Source organism: Theobroma cacao, chromosome 3 (assembly GCF_053813885.1).
Source record: "Theobroma cacao isolate CCN51 chromosome 3, ASM5381388v1, whole genome shotgun sequence".
Classification (NCBI taxonomy): domain Eukaryota; kingdom Viridiplantae; phylum Streptophyta; class Magnoliopsida; order Malvales; family Malvaceae; genus Theobroma; species Theobroma cacao.
The window spans coordinates 33,618,786-33,644,466 of NC_142641.1; the positions used below are offsets into that span (position 1 = coordinate 33,618,786).

The window sequence follows — 25,681 nt, forward strand, 5'->3', positions numbered from 1 at the left end:
TCATTTATGTTAAAATTAACATCTTTGCCAAGTAAGAACGACCAGTCAGGTGATGGAGAACTGCCTGAATCTTGTTGTTTGCGAAAAGTTCCTCAACCAGAGATCTATCTTTGTCGTTCAGTCCAGCATGATGCAACCCAATGCCAAACTGTAAAGTGTGCCTCAGGTTCTGATCAGTGACCTGGGAAAGCACCATCTGCAGAGCTTCTTCTGGCATGCTCAAAAATTGCCTCGGATTTTCATCTGATGCTGCAAACTTCAGTTCAAATGAAATAGAGAAATTTAACACCGGGAAAGCCATGGAACTATAGACATTCCCAATGAAATACAGATCTCACCTGAATAAGGTCCAAAGCAGTGAGCCTTGTCTGACGCCGAGATGAAACAAAAATAAGAACTGGTTTTGTTGGTGAATGGGTGCATATTGCAGCATATGCTGGTTTGTTCATGCTATTCATCCTTGGGCAGTAGTACTTTCCAGGATATCCCTGTTCCAAAAGGCAAGAGCTCAGAATTGAAAAGATAGTTGTATGTAAGGCTCCTGTTCACTTCCATATCAACTAGATATGTGAAAAATGAAATGAAGCACTACCCTCCAATATTTGCTCAAAACCCAGGTCAAACAGATTCTCAGAAAGTCAAAATATAAATGTGTCCACTTGATACTTCAGTGGCAAGTAATGGACATTCTCAAGAAGTAAAAACATAATGTGTCTAGTTAATACATCAGTGGTAAGTAATAGTCATGGTCACTTAAGCAGATGGTCCCTTAAGTCTAGAGGTTGGAATCAAGCAAAGCTGGAACAAGCTTTAAGAAGCACACGATTAGATCAAGATAAAAACTTTGAAACTAAGGCTCAGGCTCAAACACACTCAAGCTCATACTTTATGTTCAAGCTTCATTGAAGAACATTTCATAAAAGCTTGATCTAGGTGAGCTAGGCTCAAATTAATCTCCTACCTGATAGGAGCTGCTGCAAGTGTGAGCCAACACAAAAATTTAGATTAATAATTAAGTCACAATCATAAAAGACATAATAACTATATTTGTGTATGTGTGTGTAGACATATACTATATAGAGAAAAAATAAAAATTACAAACAAGTCATTAACATATCATTAAACAAGCTAATCCTGTGGGCATTTGAATCAAATACTACGAAGCTCAGAAAGTTTATCTTAAGAAGCTCCAATATCTAACTCAAGCTTGCAGAGCCAAACATTTTGACAAGCCCAACACCAACTGTTTGCAAACTTTTACTCAATTTCAGCCTCGATTGAAGCCCCTTTTTCATCATTTATTATATCCGAGTACTCCACGGTGCTAAAAGTAGGGTCAGATGGCAGCTCTAATTTTCTAACAGAATCGAACACTTGACTTTGCCATAAATCTTGTTAAAGTCTACGATTTATATTGTTATGACATATGTAGGTTTAGGGTTACTTTAATCTTTTTCACATTTTCTATGCTATTATAAATAAAATAGCCCTCCATATTGTGGAGATAGACTTTTGTCTTCTATACAAAAAGAAAAATTTACATGGTATTAGAGCCTACTTACCCAAAACCTAAAGACATAAAAGAAAAAAAAAAAAACGTACTCGTTGAATCGTTCTGACTATGTGGATTGGGTTCTACTGAGATTGATGGGCCTGTTAGTTGAATATGAGTTGATTGTTTCATTAATGGTGTTTGAGGGTCAGTGAGATGGCGTCAAAAGGTAGTAAAAGTGTTGAGGTTGTGTCCTCCCATCACAAAATAGTTGATGTTATGCTGGCCAGAGATGGTTCAAATTTTGTAGAATGGAAGTTTCTAGTGAAAGTTAATGCAAAAAGGCTTGGAAAGGAAGCACATTTTACTGAACCCTATCAAAATAAAGAAAATGCTACCAAGTTATGGATAACAGATGATGGAAGATTGTTTTCTTTGATTGTTAATTGTATTGATAGAAAAATGGTTCTTTCAATGCAACAAACTACGACAGTTAAAGAGTTATGGGAGTTATTACATGATTGTTTTTCAGGTACAAAGAATATGACGAGACTGTACAGTTTATAACAAGAGGTTAGTTGTCCAAGTAAGAATGAATGGACAATTATGGATTATTACTATGATTATAAGCGTGCTATTGAAGATTTCTACACCACCACGCCACTTTCTACTAATGTGGCTAACATGAAAGACTACTTGGCTTTGGCTGGCTATATGGTTTAGATTCAAAGTATGGCGTGATTTGATCTCAGCTCTTGGCTAACAAGGATGTTTCTTTTTTGTTTGATGTGGTTACAACTGTACTGAGTGCTACCAAGGAAAGTTTTCCTACTACTAGTGATGTGTCCGATCAATCTGCCTTAGCCTCATAGGGTACTAGTTGGTTTGGCAGTGGATAAAGAGAAGGATCAGGTAGGGGAAAAGGCAATTTTAAAAGAGGTCATGGAGGTCCAGGAATATGTTGATAACAGTTGAGAACAAGGTCACCTCAGGAATCAGACCTCTAAACCCCTATAAGACAACAAAATTAGCATTATCAATCTCCTTCACAGGGGCAACAACAACAATATCAACCCCCTCTAAATTTGCTCATATCGCATCACAAGTTGGTGACTTCGCTACACCCCACCTTAAACGCCGTACAGTAGTTTGATAAGGACTTTTCTAGGTTTAATCAGTTCTAGAAGTCTCAATAGCTTTCATCCTCTTCTATTGCTAGCTTAGTTAAGTGAGGTAATCCCACAGCATGTCTTTCTTCTTCCTCTCATCGCTAGGTCATTGACTCAGGTGCCACTGACCATATGACAGGAAATTTAGGTATTTTTTCCACTTCTAGACATTCCAATCATTGTACTATTGTCACTCTTGCTAATAGATCAACTATTAAAGTCTTAGGTAGTGGTAGTGAGTCGTAACTCCTTCATTGCCTTTATCTTCAGTTTTGTATTTTCCTAATTTTCCATTTAACTTGTCAATTAACCAAATAACTAAAGCCTTACATTGTTGTGTTGCCTTCTAGGATCTTTTGACTTGGAAGATTACTGGTAGTGGGAGTGAATCAAATGGATTACTTCTACTAGATGAAGTAGTCGTTGCTCTTCCTTCTGCTGGTGCATCAATTGCTTGTTGTAATGATCTTGCCCATTTCCAACTTCACTGCCAACTTGGTCATCCGTCTCTATCAGTGTTGAAGAAAATGCATGTTGATTTGACATCTCTGCCTAGTTTACCATATGAGACTTGTGAGTTTGCCAAGCACCATCATCTGCCATGTGTCTAGAGTCAATAAGAGGGCTACGTCTCTCTTTGAGTTAGTTCATTTTGATGTTTGAGGTCCATGTCCTGTGACTTCAGAAAATCGTTTAAGCATTTTGATGCATTTGTTGATGATTTTTCAAGAAATACTCGATTAAATTTAATAAAATCTAGGTTTGAGTTGTTTCCATGTGTGTTGAATCATGAAGAAATTTGCCCTCAATTTCTCTCTAACATTCGCATCCTCCATAGTGATAATGCTAAAGAGTATTTCTCTGAATGTTTTACCTCTTACATGATACAAAATGGCATTTTTCATCAATCTTCGTGTATTATTACTCATCAACATAATTGAGTATCAAAGAGAAAGTACCGTCATCTTATGAAAGTTGCTAGAACCTTACTGCACGTTTGGTTCTCGGAATAGACAAGAATGGAATAGAATTGTTATTCTGTGGGAATAGAATAAAGTGGGAATAGAATAGAATAGTTATTACTTTATTTGGTATTATGAATGGAATAGAGCAGGAATTGCTATTATGACTTATTGCAGTGTTTGGTTGATAGAAATAAGATTGGAATAAGAAAGGAATAGGTGATAAAAAGACAGAAATACCCTTGACCATATTAACATTTATTTTCATTAAAAAATAAAATTATCCTTATTATCATTTAAATACACATTTATCCCAAAAGACAATTATCCATCATAATTATATTTTATCCCAATTACTAAAAATAATTATAATTTACTCTCATTTTTATAAATGGATAATTATTTTAAAATATAATTTAATTATATTATATTTTATCCATCATAATCAATTAAATTTGTGTATAGATGTTTATTTTTAGCCAATTCTTCACATATTATGAATCATTTACACTTGTGTTTAGAAAAAATATTGGAGAAGAAATATTTGGGAAAAAAATGAAAAAACTAGTAGAAATAGAAAATCATGTTTTTTGATATATTAAATAAATGCTTGTCTTTGAAATTAAAAAGATAGTCTTCCATTTTTTTCTAAAAAAAAAAGGAAGTTATGTCTTTTGATATATTAAATAGAAAATCATATCTTTGAAAATAAAAAGATGGCCTTCAATTTTTTCCTAAAAAAAATGTAAATTGTCTTTTGATAGATTAAATACAAATTCATATTACCTTTTAAAAAAAGAAGAAAATCATTTCTTTGAACCCAGCATGTAGTAAAATAGGGTAGGAATTGCTATTATGGCTTATTTGAATGTTTGATTGGTGAGAATAACTTTGGAATAATCTAAGAATAAATGATAAAATGACAAAACTATCCTTTTTTATAATAAAATTTATTTTCATCAAAAACAAAAATAAATTCTATTTTCATTAGATATCAATAATTTATTATTAAATTATTAATATAAATTATTAATATTTTTAATTTATTATTAAATTATTGAATAATTTATTATTAAATTAGTTGTATGATTTTTAATTTTAACAATTTGAATCATTTTTCTCTATTTGTATTTTTCATGTCTTAATCTTTTAATTTACATTTTCATTAAACATCAATAATTTATTATTAAATTATTAAATAATTTATATAATTTTTACTTTCATTATTTGAGTATTTTTCTCTATTTGTATTTTTTATTTTTTAATCTTTTAATTTCTATTTTCATTAAAAATTAATAATTTATTAATTGATATAATTTTTTTTTTTTTTTCATTTTTCATTTTTTTTCTCGTCTTTCCTTTTTCTCTTCGGACGTTGGAGAGCTAATTTGGCGTTGGCCTTGGCCACCAGATCTGGCGCTTCCTGTGACCAGATTGGCACTCCAATGGCTAGATTTGGCTACAACCATCATCAAATCAGCACTCCAACATCACCATGGTTTATTTGATGGCCGACAATAGAGAACTTGATGATGACAACAACGGAGGACGACAGTGGCTGTGGAGGAGGACGGTTGCAAACTTGCGGAGAGAGAGGGGAAGAGGAGGGGTAGACAGGGGAAGACCAGCTGAGAGAGGAGAAAGAGAGAAAATTAGAACTTTTTATATGGGACAGAGTTGTGATTTTGTAAATCTATTGAGGGTATCTTAGCCATTAAACATTTCAAACCTATTCCATGGGTCAGGGAATAGATAAAACCAAGGGGAGCACGGGTGTTACTCATTCCAGACTTAAACCCAAGTTGACAGAATTGCTATTCCCGAGGAATTCCTATTCCTCATTCTATTTGACAACCAAACAAGGGAATAGGATTTGCATGGGAATAAAGGGGAAATAGCTACCAAACGCACCATTAATGTTTCAGATGAGGGTTCCTAAAGTTTTTTGGTCCAATGCTGTCCATACAACTGCTTTACTTATTAACCACATGCCCTCCTCTAGTTTTCAAGGCCAAGCACCATATTATATCATCTCTAGACCAGTCCTTATTTCCTGTACTTCCCAAAGTATTTGATTGTACCTGTTTTGTTCAGGATATGCGACCCCATGTTACTAAGTTAGATACTTGTTCATTAAAGTGTATCTTCTTAGGTTACTCACGTACACAGAAAGGTTATCGATGCTACTCACTAGAGTTAAGCAAGTATCTCGTTTCTTGTGATATCACATTCTTTGAGTACAATCCTTACTTTGACGGTCCTCCTTCCTCTGTTTCTAAGACCGAGTCAGTAGATGATTTCTTCATTTATAAAGTGAGTACTCCTGGTCTTGATACTCCATCTGTTTCATCTAGACCTCTTATCACATAGGTAAACACCCGTTGTCATGGCATTGATGCAATAGTTCCTCAGCCCGTATATATTGTCCGATTCACTTCCATTACCCATTTCTATGTCATTAGATTATGATCTTGATCTCCCTATTGCTCTTCAAAAAGGTAAACGTCATTGCACCCATTCCATCTCTTCTTTTATGTCCTATGAAAATCTATCTCGTTCTTCTCATTCCTTTGTTGCTTCTCTTGATTCTGTTTCACATTCAAAGACTCTTATGAAGGCATTATCTCACAATGGCTAGTGGGCTGCTATGGAAGAGGAAATGTCAGCTCTTGAGACTCATGGTACTTGGGATTTAGTATGTCTTCCATCAAGTAAACAAGCTATTAGGTGTAAGTGGGTGTATACAGTAAAGATGAATCTCTAATGGTGCTATTGCTAGATTGAAAGCCCGATTGGTATTTAAGGGCTATGCTCAAACCTATGTGTGGATTATACAGACAAGTTCTCTCCTGTGATGAAATTAACTTCTATTCGCATATTTCTTTCTTTAGCTACTACTCATCATTGGCCTTTGTACCAATTGGATGTGAATAACGCATTTCTTCACAATGAGTTACAAGAAGAGGTGTATATGGTGCAACCACCTGGGTTTATTGCTCATGGGGAGTTTGGTAAAGTGTGCAGGTTGAAAAAATCATGGTATGGGTTGGAACAGTCTCCTAGAGTTTGTTTGGGAGGTTCAGTAATGTGGTATTGGAGTTTGGACTGTTGCAGAGTTCTTGTGATCATGCTGTGTTCTTTCGACATACTGACAATGCTTGTATATTGCTTGTTGTTTATGTTGATGGTATTGTAATTACAAGAAGTGATCAAGCGGATATTCATGATCTTAAGGTTTTTCTTCAAACAAAAGACTTGGATTACTAGAAATACTTTCTAAGGATTTCAAGTAACTTGCTCCAAGAAGGGTATCTTTCTCTCTCAAAGGAAGTATGTCCTAGATTTGCTTGAGGATGTTGGATTGCTTGAAGTACAGCCTTGTGAGACTACTATGGACTCGAGTGTGAAGCTTACAGCAGAAGAAAGGAAGGCATTTGCAGATCCTAAGAAACATAGATGGTTAGTTAGTAAATTGAATTATTTGACAGTGACCTGTCTTGATATTTCTTTTTTAATGAGTGTATTAAGTCAATTCATGTCAGCACCTACTACTGTTCATTGGGATGCTTTGGTTCATGTTCTAAAGTATTTAAAAGGGGCAGCTGGCAAAGGGGTTTATGTGGAGATCAAGGACATAGCTGAGTTGATGACTTTACTGAATTAGATCACTAGATGATAGGAAATCTATTACAGGGTATTGTGCGTTTGTGGCAGGAAATTTGGTATCATGGAAGAGTAAGAAGCCAGATGTGGTAGGTAGCTCTAGAGCACAGTCCGACTACCGCGCTATGGCACAAACTAACTACTTGTGAGCTTATGTGGATTCGTCATTTGTTGGAGGAAATTGGTTTTGCAGATTCATCTCCTATAAGATTGTGCGGAAATAATCAAGTAGCTATGCATATTTCTTCCAATCCGGTGCAAGAAAGGACAAAACATATTGAAGTGGATTGTCATTTTGTACTAGAGAAGATTCAACAGACTACTTCCTATGTAAGTATGAGAGAGAGATTAGCAGATTCATTTACTAAGAACCTTTCTCAGGTTAGGATTGATTAAACTTGTAACAAGCTGGGCATGATCCACATCTATGCTCTAGCTTGATGGGGAGTGTTAAAAACATGATATATATTGTTATGACTTACATAGGTTTAGGATTGTTTGTCTTTTCTTGTTCTCTATTCTATTATAAATAGAATAGCCCTCTACATTGTGGATATAGACTTTTGTCTTTTATATGAAAAGAGAAGTTTACAAATCTTAACATCTAAAGCATCAAAGATTCGAACACAAAGCAAGCAACATGTTTATGCTGCCACATGCGTATCAATGCCTATCAGAAGTGCTTATAATAGGAAATGCTCTCATTTTGTTACAGATGTAACCTAAAATCATAATTAGATACTTCGGGGGAAAATACCTTTAAACTTGCATTTTGTTTTAGCAAGAAATTAATAGGAAACTTTTTTCTTTCCAATCCTCACTCATAAAAATTCATTCATATATGGCACTTCAATACATACAAGAAGATTTTACCAAAATGCTAAACTTAACTTAAGAAACAATGCATGAAACTTGCCTGGATATGAACTTCAAGAGGTACAGGTCTCACACTTGGCTTAAAATTGAAGAGTCCAATTTCACCAACACCCAACCAATCAGCCAAATCACTGAAAGAAAATAATAATAATAATAAAATATAGGTTATAAAGAAAAAAAATGCATCTCAAAAGCACCAAAAGAAAGGGAAAAAAAAAGAAAAAAAAACAAACCTAACAATTTTAAGGATGCACCAATAGTTAAATTTGAGGGGCACACATCTTGGCATCTTATACAACAACTACTCACATAATAAACAAGTTACACCTCATACTAACCATCCCATTCCTTAAAATTTGAAACTGTGAATGCCTAAATTCTCTAATCCCCATTTGGTAGCACAAGGGTTTTGCAGGAGTCAAACCCCTGCTTTATTTCTTGTTTTGTTGCTGATCAGAAGTCCACCAAAATTTTTCCTTCAAATCTGGGCATCTCTTGTGATCAAGTCATAATTGAATCAAACTAGTTGACCCGTAAACCCTATTCCTAACCCCTATCAAAGCCATAGACTACCATAAACCTAATTAGGCAGATTTTCTCAAAACTGTCACCCAATAGCTCCTCCATGCATAAGTTCATTGTGGCTAAAACCAATCAATAAAAAGAAATAAAATAATGATATGTAGCTTGAATAGTAATTGTTCATTAAGGATCCTTGAATCCAAATGGGAACACTGATGACCGCGTAAAGAGCTAAAATTGGTTCTGCTGCATCAAGTAGCTTGCCTTCAACAGTTTAAAAGTTCTACGTTTAAAAGAATACATCAACGTTGCAACATATGAAGAAAGGGCATATACTAATTAGAGGAAGCATAAGATATACATACCCTGCATTTGCCAAAGCTGTAGAAAGGCCAACAAAGCGTACTGCACGCTCTGTTTGTGATGATATATATCTCATCCTTGAAACAATAACCTGGAAACAAAATTTTCTAAACTGAGATGACGTGCTACAAGTTCACATGACATTAACTGCAGAATTGTACCCAATCAATTATACAAGAAAATAGTTACAATTTACAAAGACATCTTGAATTGATAGTGGCAGATTAAAGAGCCTGATGAGGACCTCGCATCTGCTAATCAGGTTGGGCTCAACAAGGATAGCCAAGCATGTTCCCACTATGTGCAAGAGGCTATGTGAACATTGTGCCACTATGGCCTACTTAAGACATCAGTACTAATTCCAGTATAATCCATATCCATAATCAGGTCCAGCTCAGAATCAATGCAGTTCAGAAACCCACAACATCTAAAGCCATTTACACAAGTTATGGACAGAATATACATCAGGAGAGTTATTAATTTGTTTACAACTTACTACAGGACAAGCCATTTTATTCTTGGGCTTCTTCCTCTCTTTACAATGGAAAGAGTGTTGATCAATTCTAAAAACAAAACAATAACATTTTAAGATGCTTTCTTTTAAACTCTTCCTTTTGACCACTTCATAACAGAATCCAAGTAATTTCTTCCCTTCTATTTATCAAAATTGTCTGGTTATTTTCATGGGCCACTCTGCCATCTAGCACACAAACTTAGCCATTTGATTCTAAATGTCCAACATATAAAGTTCCAACGATTGTTATGCTTGAGCACTTGACAATCAAGTAATTTTTGGGAGTATGTCTTGTATTTGTTTTCTCAATCCTGGTGAAAAGCAGGAAAATTTTAGCAAGCACTCTCTATGGCTCACTAACTGAATTAACCTACTTTTCTCAATCTACTATACTTGGTAAAATTAGTGTTTAGAAGAGTTTTTGGTGTGTTAGGTTTAGGGTTAGGGTTTGAGAGGCCAAAAGTTGCTGCATTCTCCTAATGTTTTTATAGTCAATCCCTATGGCATCTCTCCCATGGACATAGGTCAAATGACCGAAGAACAGATATTTTTACTTTCTTTGGCAACTTTTGTTGTGTTTTTTATAAAGCTTGATACAACAAGACTTCCTCAGTGTTTTGAGAATATTGATTTAATTATAATCTAACTACAACTAAGCAGAATATTGCAGTACATATAGGATAAATACCTCAAGGATAGGTCCACGATCAGCTCCCAGCAAGTGAATCTCATCCAATATCATAAGACCAACCTATTGATCAGATATAACACATTAATCCCTAGACACCATAACATAATCATACGTACAGCTAAGATTTGCGTTATCTTCAGAAGGAAAATAAGAAGAAGAGAAAATTATGAGGAAACCTTTGTGACATAGCTTCGACTATGCCAATTCCGACTAATACCATCCCACTTCTCCGGAGTAGATATAATTATATCAGCTGACAAAAGGGCCATCAAATCAGGAGTATAATCCCCGGTCATTTCAACCTTAACAAACCAGCAAGATAACATCAGTAACTTTCAAAATAAAAATCAATACCAGTATATTAAAATATGCGAATATAAATGGTCAAATCATGCAATCAGTCTCTGTACTATAGCAAAGTGTTGGATTTAGTTCCTGTACAATAATTTGTAAAAATTGAATCCTTGTACTTTTTAAAATTGACAATGTCCATCCAATGTGTTAAAAATTTTTTGTTATCTATGCAGATATGACATTTTGATGTGTTAACGTGACATTTTTAAGCTGTTATGACATTCAACATGATGACATGACGATGATAATGCAGCATTCCATAAATGATGCAATAGTAGTGTTGATATAACATAACCAATCACTGCATGGATTTTATAAGTACAGACATGAAATCATCCAATGTGAGCTAATGATTTTAAATATGATTGGAAAAGAAATAGATAAAAAATACGAATAGGTTTCTAAGATTTAGGAAATGAGTGTTGTGCGATAAGAAGAATTGAATTTTTGTAATCCATAATTTAAAGCCGTGAAAAGAATGTTGTGAAATAGATCAAAAATGCCATGTCAACATTAATAGTCATAATATTTAATGCCACATCAGGATGAAAATGCCATATCAGCATAGATAACAAAAAAAATTTAACATATTGAACTAACATTGTTAATTTTAGAAAGAACAAGGACTCAATTTTCATAAATTATTATATAAGGACTACATCCACCATTTTGGTAGAGTACAGGGACTAATTGCAGAATTTAACCAATATAAATAGTTTCATCCATTCAATTGCATGACAGAAAATGTGTATGCATATGCAGAATGTATGTATCTATGTGAGGATATAACCATATGCAAAATAATATAATTACCATCTCTTTCCCAAGCTGAGAGACAAGACGCTTCCTCCAATCGTGCATCCTTTCCCGTACAATGGCCTTCAAAGGTGCTATGTAGATAACCTGCAGTCAGTCAACAAACTTCAGGATATGAAGCACTAAAAAATGTGACAAGCTAAATAGAGATAAACACCAAGGGTTGAACTTGCTGAAAAATGTCTTATTATACAATTAGAAGGCCTATGCCAACTATTATTAAGCATATATAGAGAGTACATAATCTGTTAGCAGTGAAGGTTCCCTTTATATCAGTTGGTTGCAACAAATCTTTTTTTTTTTTTTTTTTTGAAAGCTTGGTTGCAACAAATCTACTGCATACATCAGAATATTGTAGCTACAGCTGTACTCAAATCCAGTAAATAACTTACTCTTTATTGGGAAAGGTATTATCATAATAAAACCACAAGAATATTTACCTTCCCTAGAAATTGCCTGCTGGCCAGAAACAGGAGCAAGAGCAAGAAACCCTCATTTTCATCCTATCTTTTCTTTTCTTTTCTTTTTTACATTTATCTGTCCTTACCATCACGGTTTATACTCAAGTCTCTTTAATTATTTCATTAAAAAATTAACACTCATACCTTCATATCAGGCTGAGTATTGAAGAGGCGAAGCATAGCAAGTTCAGCAGAAATGGTTTTCCCACTACCAGTAGGAGCTCCTAATAGAACATTATTATCTGTGTGATACAGGACATGAAAGATCTGACAATTGGAGCAAAAGAAACAATTACATTTTTTGAAGTAAGACTAATATAGTTAAAAGCTAGAAGTGGAAGGCATCAATGAACAAAACCTAAAGTAAATTGACTGAAGCAAACCTGCGTTTGTATTGGATTAAAATGTGAAAAGTTATACAAGGACTCATAAGTGCTGTTGCCAAGTGAAGTTACAGGCAGAGGCTTTAAATCAAGAAGCTCTGTATGAGTGGTACGAGCCTGAATGAGGCATACCCTTTACATTAGTCAGGCTTTTGTCAAGAAATAAACAAGACAAGAAAACAGCTCAATCAAAGTTTTCAGATATCATTAACAGGAATGAATAAAAACCTCTGGCAGTGCTAGCTTATGGAATGATATAGTGTAGAAAGCCTCCGCATACAACCAAGAATCAGAAACAGCACGAATGAAGTACTGAGGAGGGTGTGGTTCAAATATCGGCACAGTAAAGGAAAGCTTCTGAGGTTCTCCTCTAGCCATCTTCTTTGTCAGTGTAAAAAGTTCTGAGTGGTAGATGTGGTCATTCTCAGAGTCCTATTCAAAGTACTCAATTAAATCAGAAGTCCTAAAACTCTAATGCCAATAAACATGGAAATCAAAGTATGGAAAAATTAAACAAAGCCATAACTTGTACAAAATAACAAAGCACACAAGCAACTAAACTTCACACCGATAGTTCAAAACAATAGTTAGCTAAGGTAAGAGATCAACGCAGTTAAAATGAAGTTAACGACTGATATTAAGTCCTAGAAAGCCAGCAAAGCCAGATTATTGAGCCATGTCAAATAGAATCTCCACATGCATTGAAACAGATAACTAACAGCAACTAAACAATGAAGTGTCATAAATTACTTAAATTTTGAAGTACATTAATTTTACACCTCTTAGAAATTCATGGTAGTCAATAAAGAAATTTCATGATCCTTTATCATCTAACAACTGAAAGAAATGAAATCAGACAAATATGCCTGCTTTCTCTAGAAATCTAACAAACAAGTGAAGGACTTGCAAGTTAGCACCTCAACAAGTATCCACCAACGCTGTGCAGCACCATGAAAACGATCTTTCCAAATTAAGTCAGGAGATATAACCAAATCCACCTGAAAAAAAATAATGTTCATAAAGTACCCCTAATTTGAAATAGAAAACTACAATCTAAGAGCTTTTTTCTTCAGAATATATGCTAAAGAAAAAAGAATAGTTAGAGCAGTAATTACCTTTAAAACAGTCCTTGTTATTGGACTAACAGTAGCTGATAACTGGATCCAAGGGAAATATCCTAAATATTGCTTAACCAACTTCGATAATCCCAAGAGAAAGAAAAAGGTTAGCAAGAGTCTTTATTATCATTCTGATGAAAAATTTTAGACAACCCATGCCGTTAAAAGAAAAGTACCCTTCCTCCAGGTCCATAACGAATCAGAGCGCCAATGTCTTTTTCTTCCATCTCGTGAAGGCGATCTAAATCAGCCCCTCGTTCTTCAAGCTTCCTCAATATCTGAACCAGTAAAGATGCATCATCAGAGAAAGTTTAGAACGAGTCCTTTGAGCAATCAATGTAGAATAGTGTGTAGAACAAACTTCTGGTGAAAGATCCTTATCAAATTGTCTGAGAGGATGTTGATGGGGCCAAATTTGGCGATCCACGGCCTTGCAATATTCCAACATGAATAATGACATCTCACACCAGCCTCTGCGCAAGCATATTTCAAATAAAGCACGCATGATACGAGCCAAACTAGCACTTATATAGGCAGCATCAGATACTAATGAAAAAGTATCAATGGAGCCACGCGATATGTATAGCTGCAAAGTATTTAACCACCACATTAATCGTTATATATTACAATTTGTTTCACTTAGCAACAGCATTAATTGCTGAACAAGAAGTGAATACCTGAATGAGAATTGAAATTTTTCCATGTTTGTTTGAAGGACCGCCCTTAACTTCTAATGGGCATGACGTGCGTGCCAGCATCTCTAATTCATTCTGCTCCTCTTCTCGAACAACAATGTTTTCAAATTCAGAAGAATGGGCAACCATTTCAATTACCTATAGTAGTAGCAGAGTGACAAAACAATGAAAATAATAAGTTTATATTCAGCCTCTTAGTCTTAAATGACTGTAGAAACTGCATCACAGGGCAAGAAGCCTAATTAAAAGATTGACTATCATCAGACAATTGCAGGCAACTAAAGATTGATAATCTGCAATCCCAGTATTAGTTTACTATAGTTTATAAGAATATTCAGATAGAATAACAATGTAGGCAAAATGAGAAATAAAAAAATTAAACTAAAAAGAAAAGAGATGGATAATGCATCAAGTAAACTGATTGAAACATGTACGAAGTGTAGTGGTCATAACAATTTACTTCACTATCATTCATATGGCGTCTCAGCATTTCATTGTAAGTTTCAACACTAGAATATTGAATGTAGAAGTGACTTGCAATACGACCAAGCTCTGTACAATAGAAATTCCCACTTTTCTCATCAAAACGCATCATTTTAGCTTTGTCTAGTGCACGTGCTGCATCTGCCACTAGAGCTCTTTGCTTTAAACTCAAAGAAGGATCTGCTATAACCTGCCAAACATAAAAGCACATCAGATTTAATGTTCATACACCCTCTTCAAGAGCAGCATTCTAAGAATCAGGCCATGCAAAAATCTAAGAACATGTTCATAACAGAAGAAGAAATTAAGTTATATTGTCAAGCAAAAAGTAATACCCTACTGGTCATAAAACAACCCTTCCCCTTCCCCCCAAAAAGTAAACAAAAAAAAAAAAAGGCATTCATCTCCAGCCTGAAAATCCAAATCCCCAGAAAGTATCCAGCAAAATGCCAATCATCAAGTAATGAGAACACCCTGCTCATCATTAAGCCAGGACCCCAAGAAAATGGCACTCATTATCAGCCTCTCAAATCTAAAATTCCCAGGAGCCAAAGAAAAACATACTCATCAAGTTATCATCAACTAATTAAAAATGGAAGATCAAATGAAGTGAAGGGAGGCGAGCCACAATATATGAACATCTACTATTTGCGTATCTGAATTTGTGAGGACATATCCAGAAATCATGTTACATTTCAATAACAAAATATAATTAATAAAACTATTAGGTACCTCATCCCATCCAATGCCATATGCCAGGGGATTCAACCTCATCCTGATAAATAGATAGGTGTACCCAAGCCATGCGCAAGCCTCCTTAACATTAGTTACAGTACCCAATGCCACCTCTGCATTTAAGTTATCTTTCAACGAGCTAATAAACTGCAATCAAAAGATTTATTAAAAACAGACAGAAAACTGAGTATTAGAAATACATTCTCAAATTTTGTAGATCAACTTATTGGTGTAATAATTGCTTATTCAACACCAGTTTACAAGCACATGCAAATATTCTATCAGATTGACCATTTTTTATAATCACTATACATGCACATCAATGACCTCATCCAAATTTTATGCTCTTCTTTGAAGTAAGGGAGTGGGACTGTGTTTTGACATTAAGAAGGGAAGGAGTACATATGCATCAAATAAACTGTTTTAAAATCCTCATGTTCATTTTCTCATAAATCCTCAAGTTCATCATAGTACATATAAATACCTGACTTTCGATAGGGAGCTGACTTGTCAGTAATCGGAGATAGTAGGCTAGTTTGTCATGAGATGTAATTATGATGCCCTCACCACTTTTGTCAAACTGCGGTCGACCTGCCCTTCCAAATATCTAAAACAGAAACATCATGAGACCATCAGAAATCAAAAATAGTATTAGCCCATTTTAATTTCATGTCTTCGAGGAAACAGGGTTTGCCTGCATAACATCTAGCATGCCTAGGTCTCGCCACCCACCAGCCTTTGGATCATATAATTGAGTGCCCTGGAAGATGATACCAGACAAACAAAATTAGAAGATGAAGAAAATATAGCAAGAAGTGTATCTGCCTCATTATATTATATGTACTCCTGCCATCCCAATTTAGTGTTTATACTCCTTTCTTGGACAATCTAAAATAAGTTTCGTTATCAAAAAGTCGAAAGATCAAATTTTCCAATATAATTTCTGTAATACTGTAGCATCAAACACATCCACCTGTCTCTCTACTCTACCGTGCAAAGGCAATTTTGGAAGAATAATTAAAACAAAATGAGGTCTCCTTATCTTCAAAGCAAGCTGCAAACAAATGTGTGCACATAAGTGATTATTAAATCAACACTACTATAATTGTTTCCCATTAACACGATCTATTTATTATCGCCATCTGCTTAATAGAGAATAGCGATTGACCCTCCTGGAAGAAAGGCCCTGGTGAACGGGTTCCAGAGGAATGGTTGTCAAAGTCAAGATAATATAGCTGACTCTTTTTTTTCTGTGAAAAGCATAGTATAGCTGACTCTTTTTTTTCTTTGAAAAGCATAATATAGCTGACTTAGAGGAAATATTAGGCTAGCTTTCAATTTTCAGCGGAAGCTTGCAAAAAAGCAACTCTTTTAGTGTCAGCATACAAACCAAAATAACCTGACATCTTAAATGGGATAACTGTTAAAGAAGCAAAAGGGCTGTGACCCATGATATTGATATTTAATTTCCACAACAAGATCAATGTCTAGAATATGTTTGAATAGCATCACAAACTTCAAAAGAAGGGGGACACAACCTTCAATGGACAAAATGTCCTACTCCTAGTAAAATCATACTCCACTTTGTCTTCACTGGGGACATCAGAAACGTTAATATATGTAACTTGAAATGATAATATGCAACAACTAAAGTTTTGGCATGTAAAGAAAAATGAATGATGTGTTTATGCAGCTATTCACAAACCTTGATGACAACTGTATGAGCAGGCAGATTAACACCCCAGGCCAAAGTAGCTGTGCAAACAAGTACCTAAATAGGAAAATAACAGAATTCAATGAAAACTGGGTGAGATGAAATTCATAAGGACCAACCTTGAACAGAAAGTTGAATCAGCTTTACCTTCAAGATTCCATCAGAAAAAAGCCTCTCAGTAAGCCCTCTATCAGCACGTAACATGCCAGCATGATGGACACCAACCCCGAATTCAAAAAGCTGGACAAGATCTTTGTTTCTTGACTTAACAACTTCCTTCTGAAATGCAGGAGACAGAAGTCCATTTAATAAGCATCACAAAATGACATAGGTGAAGAAAACAAAGAGGGCTCTCCATTCCTCACCTTGAGTAAGGAAAACTGGGGATGGGCATCATTCTTGAAAAGCTCAAGATCTTCATACTTTCGAGCAAGCTCAACCTGCTCATAATGCAGTGTTCTAAAGGTTAAAACAAATATAGCACTGATAAAGTATTAAAAAGAAGAAGAGTAAAAGGCTCCTATATATGTTTTTGCAAGCATGTGCCAGCCAATGCAGTAATTCATGTGTTTATAACATGCATATGCTTGGAAGATGCAGTCTAGCCATTTATCTAGTTAAATCAGTTGTGAGATTTAATAGTGCCTAATTATCATATCTTTATGTTGCAAAATAAGATATTTTGTTGTACATTTGATCATTTCATAATATCTTTGACTGTGACCAAAATATAAAACAATTCCTTTAATGTACTTTTATTCTTCTTTGGCAATAGATTCTTGATCGGAAAATAAAAACCCTTAAGTGCAGCCTCTGTTGTTCTCACAGCTAGGCATCATATCCTTAGAAAAATGTTTCTATGAGTCCATTTCCACCAAAGCAAGAAGAGAACTAAGATATCTTTTCAGAAGTGCCTGCCCAAGACCAATTCTTTCTTCATCTTGTTTTTCCCTAGTTTCCCATTCAAATATGTTCTCCCTATTTTTTCCTTCTCCTAACATACATTTATCATACAACAATTTTTCAGCACATACTCCCCCTCTCTCAAACACACACACCTACATACAAAAAGACTCATAACTCTCCCCCCATCCATTTTCCTGGAATATAATAAGTACACTACTCAGATACAGACAGATCAATTTGAAGTACTGGGCTCAACCCTAGTTGTTCATCAATTTCCACCCAAGTTATCCTAGATATATTCTATAAAACAGAGTGGCTTAGTCATGTTGATTGATTTGATTTTGTGGTAAATGATAACAGATTCTCATTCTCCTGGTAAATGGATTCCCGCTTCCCAGGATCATACCTATTCCTTAAATATCTTTTGCTTTAAACAGCTTTGGAAGTCATTCTACAACACGAACACATGAAAGCACATGTATGCAGAGAAACAAACCAAAAGAAAAACTTCAAAAGCCAGACCACTCAGCCACGATAAACACAGACAGAAAAAAAAAGGTATACCAATTTCTCAGCTGTTTTTGCAGTATCCTTCCGTGAATGAACAAACACCATTGCCTGATGACCTTGCCTTAAGGAATCAACAACCTGGCAGTAAAGTATAATCAATTTACTAAACTCTCACTCAAGACTTGAGTTATAAGAATGAGAGCCTACTAGGAAACAGAGACCTTCTTATAGCATATTTCATTCAACAATTCATTGCGAGCAACAAAGTTCTGCTCACTAATTCCAATATATTGTTGTGAAAGAGGAACTGGACGGTAACTAGAATCAAAGTAAAAAAGGCCTGTCTCTGGATTCACTCTAAGGAACTGTGCAACCTGGACATTTATATGAAAGACATTAACCATACTAAAAAATCAGAAGTAGAGACATCAAAATTCCACCATTTAAGAGTGAATATTAAGTCCCAACTATCAATATATGGTTAAAAGAACCTCTAAGTAATTAGGTAGAGTAGCTGAAAGGCCCACAATTCGTATCATTGTCTGTGTTGACTCCACCTGCCACCAAAAGGAAAAAACATAAAATAAAGATAATAGAACAATATAGACTTAACATTGGTATAACCCAAAGTGATGATGCCACTACAAAACACCTTGATCAGAGCTGGAGCAAAAACCAACAATAAATTCATTTTTTAAAGCACCCTCAGATGAAGATGAATAAAATTATCATTCAAAAAACTAAAAAGAAACAAAAAGCTAATTTAAATTCATTAAAAGAAAACTTGTTGACAGCTTATCAATTTATTTTATTGACTATATTCCAGATTTGTAGGAGTTAGTTTAGGGATATTATTTGCTTTCCCTATTTTCCTTTTTTTCTGGATTATTTCCTGATTTCTTGTTCCCCAATTTCTGGTAATTTACCAGATTCCAAGACTTAATTTAGATAGGTTTTCTTGCATATAGTTAGCACTTAGTTATTCCAATACGATAAAAGAGAATTTTGTTTCATTCTCTTTTTTTCATGGTATCAGAGCTTCAGCTCCTCTAACCATTATTGTTGGCCAAAGCAGCCATGGCAGATACAACTCTAAAAGGTTCCTCAGAGGTGTAATCTGAACCTTCTAGAAATGTGTCTTCATCTGTAATTTCTACTGTCGGGGAAACCCATTCTCTCCAAATAACCCAACATAAACTCAATGGAGCCAATTTCCTTGAATGGTCTCAGTCGGTTATGCTGGTAATACGAGGCAAAGGAAAACTCGGCTACTTAATGGGTACAAAGGTAACACCAAAGGAAGGAGCAGCAAGTCATTCAACTTAGGAGTCAGAGAATTCCAGGGTTATGGCTTGGTTAATTAATTCCATGGAGCCTAAGATTGGCCGGACTTATTTATTCTACAAGACAGCAAAGGAGATATGGGATATGGCACATGAAATGTACTCAGATCTGGAAAACTCAGCACAATGTTTTGAGGTCAGAGCTGCCTTAAGAAGCACAAAGCAAGGTAATCTTTCAGTGACTGAGTATTTCAATACTTTGACTAAGTTATGACAAGAGATGGATATGTTTTATGAAACAAATTGGCATTGTCCTGAGGACAGCTTAAAGTATAAACAAATGCTTGAAAAAGAACGGGTGTTTGATTTTCTTCATGTTTAAGTAAGGAGTTAGATGAGGTACGAGGTCGACTTTTGGAGACAAAACCTTTTCCAAACATTAGAGAGGCATTTGCAGAGGTGAGAAGAGAAGAAAGCGGGAAACGTGTTATGTTAGGAGTGACTACAGAGATTATTTTAGATAACTTGTCCCAAAGTTCTGCTCTTGTTTCAAGAAAACATGAACCTGCCAACTCTAGTGATCAGCGTGGGAATCGGAAAAATGATAAAACCTAGTGTGATCATTGTCAACGTCCATATCACACTAGAGAAACATGCTGGAAGATACATAGAAACCCAGCAAATTGGAAGGCACGTAAACAAGGTGAACAAAGTAGAGGTTTTCAAGCTGTTGCAGAGGAAAACAAGGCTGGAGGATCAATTTTTAGCAAGGAACAGCTTGAACAACTACAAGCCTTTCTTGCCCAACACCAAACTAGTGCACAAGTTCCAGCTTCAAATTGTTCTATAGCCCAGAAAGGTAATTATCTCTCTGCCTTGAGTGCAAATTTTGAATCTAATGACCCTTGGATTATGGATTCAGGAGCTTCAGATCATATGATTGGATGCCACAGGTCGTTCTCTACCTATGCCCCATGCTCGGGAAATTCCAAAATTCGTGTTGCTGATGGTGCTTTATCATCTGTTGCTGGAAAAGGATCTGTAAATTTGGCTAATATGACACTAAAATCTGAACTTCATGTCCCAAATTTAAAATGTAATCTAGTGTCTATTAGCAAATTGACAAATGATTTGAATTGTGTGGTTAAGTTTTATCCATCATTTGGTGAGTTTCAAAATTTACTATCGGGGAGGACGATTGGCAATGCTAAGATGCGTGACGGGCTATACTACCTTGAGGATAATGGACAAGTGAATAAACAAGCTCTGGCTCTAAGTGGTGAATTAACTCTAATTTCCAGTAAGATTATGTTATGGCATAATAGGTTAGGCCATCCTACTTTTCCATATTTGAAAAACTTGTTTCCTTCTCTGTTCAAGAATAAAGATATCAATTCTTTTCGTTGTGAAACTTGTATATTTTCCAAACATACCCATACTTCTTATCCAAATTAACCATACAAGTCATCTAAACCTTTTTCATTGATCCATAGTGATATTTGGGGTCCTTCAAGGGTAAATAATATTTCAGGAACTAAATGGTTCATAACCTTTATTTATGACCATTCAAGAGCATGTTGGGTTGATCTTCTCAAAGAAATATCAGATGCAGCCACCATTTTCCAACGATTCCATAAAATGATCCAAAACCAATTTGATACATCATTTCAAATTCTTCGAACAGATAATGGTCGGGGATATTTCAATTCAATTCTTGGCAATTACTTTACAGAAAATGGAATTTTTCACTAAAGTTCTTGTATCAAAACCCCACAACAAAATGGTATTGCTGGACGTAAAAATCGCCATCTATTGGAGACTGCACGTGCACTTATGTTCAAAACTCATGTTCCTAAACAGTTTTGGGGTGAGGCAGTCCTAACTGCATCATACTTAATAAACAGACTTCCATCCCGAGTCCTCCGATTTAAAACTCCTTTGAGTATCTTACTGGAAACCTACCCTCAAACTCGATTATTCACCTCTGTCTCCAAAAGTCTTTGGTTGCACTTTCTTCGTACATAATACCAGTCCTACCCGTGAAAAATTAGATCCTAAAGTTATAAAATGTATTTTTGTTGGATATTCTCCTAGTCAAAAAGGGTACAAATGCTACTGTCCAACCACAAAAAGAATGTTTGTTTCCTTAGATGTCTCTTTCCTTAAAGATCAACCTTTCTACCCAAATCCTACTCTTCAGGGGGAGATACTAGGAGAAGAGAAGCTTGGGATTGTCTTATTCCTCTTCCTGTAGTTGCTGACCTACCTGAAAAACACCACCAGGAAATAAAAATCCTCCAATTATGTCATCAACAGATTTTGGGTTGGAAATAGGGGAAGATCCAAATGGGCTTAGTCAACAACAATCAGAGCTTCGTGTTATTCATGAAGAAACAAAAAGCCTCAAGAAGTGCAAGCTTTCACTCATCAACCATGTTGCCAAGAGTCCAATCCAAAGGTAAATGCTAAAACAAAAACTGAAATTATTGGTGCTGGTGATACTTCTAATTTGCCTCAAGTGGAGACTCAACCTAATGAGTTGGACATTCCAATAGCTCTCAGGAAAGGGGTTAGATCATGCACTCAACATACTATTTCTAATTACTTATCTTACAGCCAATTATCATGAGCATTCCGAGCTTTGACAGAAAAGATTGAAAGGGATGAGATTCCAAAAAATGTTCAAGAAGCTTTTGAAAAGCCAGAATGGAGGGCTGCCGTACTTGAAGAAATGAGAGCCCTAAAAAGGAATGAAACTTGGGATGTAGTGGAGTTACCTGAGGGTAAGAGTTCTGTAGGGTGTAAATGGGTGTTTACCATTAAGTACAAGTCAGATGGTGAAATAGAGAGACACAAGGCTCGTCTAGTTGCCAAAGGATTCACTCAAGTTTTTGGGGTGGATTACACAGAAACGTTTGCTCCAGTTGCAAAGTTAAACACTATAAGGGTGCTACTATCACTAGCAGCTAATCTTGATTGGGCACTACATCAAATGGATGTCAAAAATGCCTTTCTCAACGGAGAGCTTGATGAGGAGGTTTACATGGATTTGCCTCCAGGTTTTGAAGGGGCAATTGGTAACAGAAAAGTATGTAAATTGAAGAAGTCACTATATGGATTAAAACAATCACTGAGAGCTTGGTTTGACCGTTTTGCAAAGACTATAAAGAGGTATGGTTACCAGCAGGGACAAAATGATCATACTCTTTTTTTCAAGCATTCACAAGATGGAAAGAAAATTATCTTGATTGTGTATGTGGATGATATTATTTTAACCGGAGATGATACAGAAGAAATGGAGAGGCTTAAGAAAACTCTTAGGAGTGAATTTGAAATCAAAGACTTGGGCAACTAAGATATTTCTTAGGGATGGAAGTGGCAAGAAGCAAGAAAGGTATTATTATCTCTCAAAGAAAATAACATTAGATCTTTTGAAAGAGACAGGGATGCTTGGTTGCAAGCCAGCTGAAACATCGATAGTTATGAACATGAAGCTTGGAAGAACAAGGAGTGGAATTCCAATAGATAGGGGGAGATATCAACGTCTAGTGGGAAGATTGATTTACTTATCTCACACAAGACCAGATATTGCATTTGCTGTAAGTGTAGTGAGCCAGTATATGCATTCTCCGAGTGAAGAACATCTTGAGGCAGTCAACCGAATCTTGCGGTATCTAAAATCTATACCCGGTAAAGGCTTGTTCTTCAAGAAAAATGAGCTGAGAAGTGTGGAGGCATTTACTGATGCAGATTGGGCAGGTTCAGTTGAGGACAGGAGGTCTACATCTGGTTATTGTACAAAGGTTTGGGGGAACCTGGTTACTTGGAGAAGCAAGAAGCAACCAGTTGTAGCTCGCAGCAGTGCAGAAGCAGAATTTAGAGCCCTTGCACAAGGAACCTGTGAGCTGATTTGGTTAAAGAGGCTAATGGATGAACTGAAAGTGTCTAGTATGGGACCTATGAAGCTATATTGTGACAATAAAGCCGCAATAAGTATTGCACATAATCCGGTTCATCATGACCGAACAAAGCATGTGGTGATAAATCGACATTTTATCAAAGAAAAAATAGAAGATGGAGTAATTTGCATGACCTATGTGCCTACCAAACAACAAATAGCTCATGTTCTAACAAAATGGCTGCCTAGACCGAGTTTTGAAGTGATAGTAGACAAGCTGGGAATGACCAACATCTATTCACCAGCTTGAGGGGAAGTGTTGACAGCTTATCAATTTTTTTTATTGACTATATTCCAGATTTGTAGGAGTTAGTTTAGGGATATTATTTGCTTTCTCTATTTTCCTTTTTTTGCTGGATTATTTCCTGATTTCTTGTTCCCTAATTTCTGGTAATTTACCAGATTCCAAGACTTAATTTAGATAGGTTTTCTTGTATATAATTAGCACCTAGTTATTCCAATACGATAAAAGAGAATTTTGTTTCATTCTCTGTTTTTCAGAACTGATAAACTTTATCACCAAAAACAGATAGTAGTGATTCTTGTCAATAAAGAACATCTAAAACATCTAAACAGCTAGCTTGGACTTAGCTAACTTGCCTTGAGTTAGCATAAAACTTGACTGTAATTTCAATGTATTAATCCCATATTCCCATGTATTCTTGATCTTCACAAACTCACTAAAGTATGATCCTAATCGCAGCAGTACTGAATGCCAAGATCCTTGCTCTAGTAATCCTATATCTGTTTGGTGAGAAGAGCGGGGGAAGCACTATTATTTCATGGTACAGTTTGCAACCATACCCGTGATCTCAAACTACATTAATGAAAATATAACCAATTCAACAGAAGAAACAATGATGAGTCCTTTACCTGACGAAGAGTTCTAGCTACTAGTGCTTCTATCACTGGACCTCTGTCATCATTCAGAAGATGCACTTCATCAATAATCAAGAGCTTCACCAGCATTGAGAGTGACATGTCACTACTTTTGCGAGTAATAACATCCCATTTCTCAGGGGTTGTAACTATCATCTGATTGGTGAAAACAAAAAAAAACCCTTCGGTAACAGTGTGTTTGTTGTCACCATAAAAATAAGCATATGTAATTTAATAACAATGAACCTGAGTTTCTTCAAGTTCATTCTTAGAAAGTTGCATGTCTCCGGTAAGTTCTTTCACACACATATTCAATGGAGATAAGCGATGGCTAAATGCCGAAGTCACCTCAGCAGCTAGTGCCTGGAAAAACATAACCAGAAAAAAGTAATCAGTAACCAATCCTACTGACAAAGGGACAGAAAATTATATGGGATGTTCAACCTTCATAGGGGCGACATAAACTATCTTAAATTCATCTTTATGCAAGTAGCCATCCTTGAAATGCTGTCCAATCTGCAAAAGAAGACCAGCAGATAACACAAAGCATTGCATCAAATGCATCAAGTACCATCCAAAAACAATGATTCAATTGTATTTCTATACCAAATTATCAAATATAAAAACCCAAAAAAGCAGAGCATAGAGACCTAACTAAAGAACATACCTCGTGTAGAATAGATATCATGGCTATATTTGTCTTGCCTGCTCCGGTTGGTGCACAAACCTTAAAGTACATCAACATAATTAATGAAAAGTGATCTTTTTACAAATATAATTTGTCTCTAATATTAAATTATAGCTGTAGAACAGAAGACTTACTAATATATTCTCATTAGTGCAATAAACAGTTTGAAATATCCGACTCTGAATACGATTCAGAGACTTGTACCCCCGGAAAGCAGCTTGAGCAAAGTCATCCAACTCCTTTATCTCAATCTGACCAAATACAAGAAAGAAAATGAATACACTAAGCCACTATCAAAAGTATAACTAAGCAAGCAATAATAGAATATCCATCTATAAAACCAGTGAACAGCATTGATTCAAAAAGTTAACACCACAACTGATCACCACTTCAGTACTTTTGAGGAGATAAGCTCATGTAGTTATGGCAGTGCCCTAAGGCAATTC

At 35.5% G+C, this 25,681-nt stretch overlaps 1 protein-coding gene across 1 annotated transcript in view; it reads right to left on the minus strand.

The window, feature by feature from the left end:
* Window positions 1–25,681, minus strand: part of LOC18604822 (U5 small nuclear ribonucleoprotein helicase) — a 38,947-nt gene that overhangs the window by 8,654 nt on the left and 4,612 nt on the right. Inside the window, exons 8-37 of the mRNA XM_018117714.2 lie at window positions 25,370–25,486; window positions 25,215–25,274; window positions 24,992–25,063; window positions 24,794–24,910; window positions 24,542–24,703; window positions 18,919–18,984; window positions 18,649–18,801; window positions 18,482–18,565; window positions 17,377–17,451; window positions 17,159–17,290; window positions 17,003–17,068; window positions 15,992–16,057; window positions 15,782–15,904; window positions 15,295–15,444; window positions 14,540–14,752; window positions 14,062–14,217; window positions 13,746–13,970; window positions 13,561–13,662; window positions 13,382–13,462; window positions 13,184–13,264; window positions 12,495–12,698; window positions 12,267–12,383; window positions 12,028–12,150; window positions 11,420–11,509; window positions 10,429–10,554; window positions 10,250–10,312; window positions 9,050–9,138; window positions 8,203–8,293; window positions 339–488; window positions 65–256 (exon numbers count right to left, since the gene is read on the minus strand). Coding sequence (XP_017973203.2) covers window positions 65–256; window positions 339–488; window positions 8,203–8,293; window positions 9,050–9,138; window positions 10,250–10,312; window positions 10,429–10,554; window positions 11,420–11,509; window positions 12,028–12,150; window positions 12,267–12,383; window positions 12,495–12,698; window positions 13,184–13,264; window positions 13,382–13,462; window positions 13,561–13,662; window positions 13,746–13,970; window positions 14,062–14,217; window positions 14,540–14,752; window positions 15,295–15,444; window positions 15,782–15,904; window positions 15,992–16,057; window positions 17,003–17,068; window positions 17,159–17,290; window positions 17,377–17,451; window positions 18,482–18,565; window positions 18,649–18,801; window positions 18,919–18,984; window positions 24,542–24,703; window positions 24,794–24,910; window positions 24,992–25,063; window positions 25,215–25,274; window positions 25,370–25,486 — 3,546 coding nt within the window. The remainder of the gene's footprint in view (window positions 1–64; window positions 257–338; window positions 489–8,202; window positions 8,294–9,049; window positions 9,139–10,249; window positions 10,313–10,428; window positions 10,555–11,419; window positions 11,510–12,027; window positions 12,151–12,266; window positions 12,384–12,494; window positions 12,699–13,183; window positions 13,265–13,381; window positions 13,463–13,560; window positions 13,663–13,745; window positions 13,971–14,061; window positions 14,218–14,539; window positions 14,753–15,294; window positions 15,445–15,781; window positions 15,905–15,991; window positions 16,058–17,002; window positions 17,069–17,158; window positions 17,291–17,376; window positions 17,452–18,481; window positions 18,566–18,648; window positions 18,802–18,918; window positions 18,985–24,541; window positions 24,704–24,793; window positions 24,911–24,991; window positions 25,064–25,214; window positions 25,275–25,369; window positions 25,487–25,681) is intronic.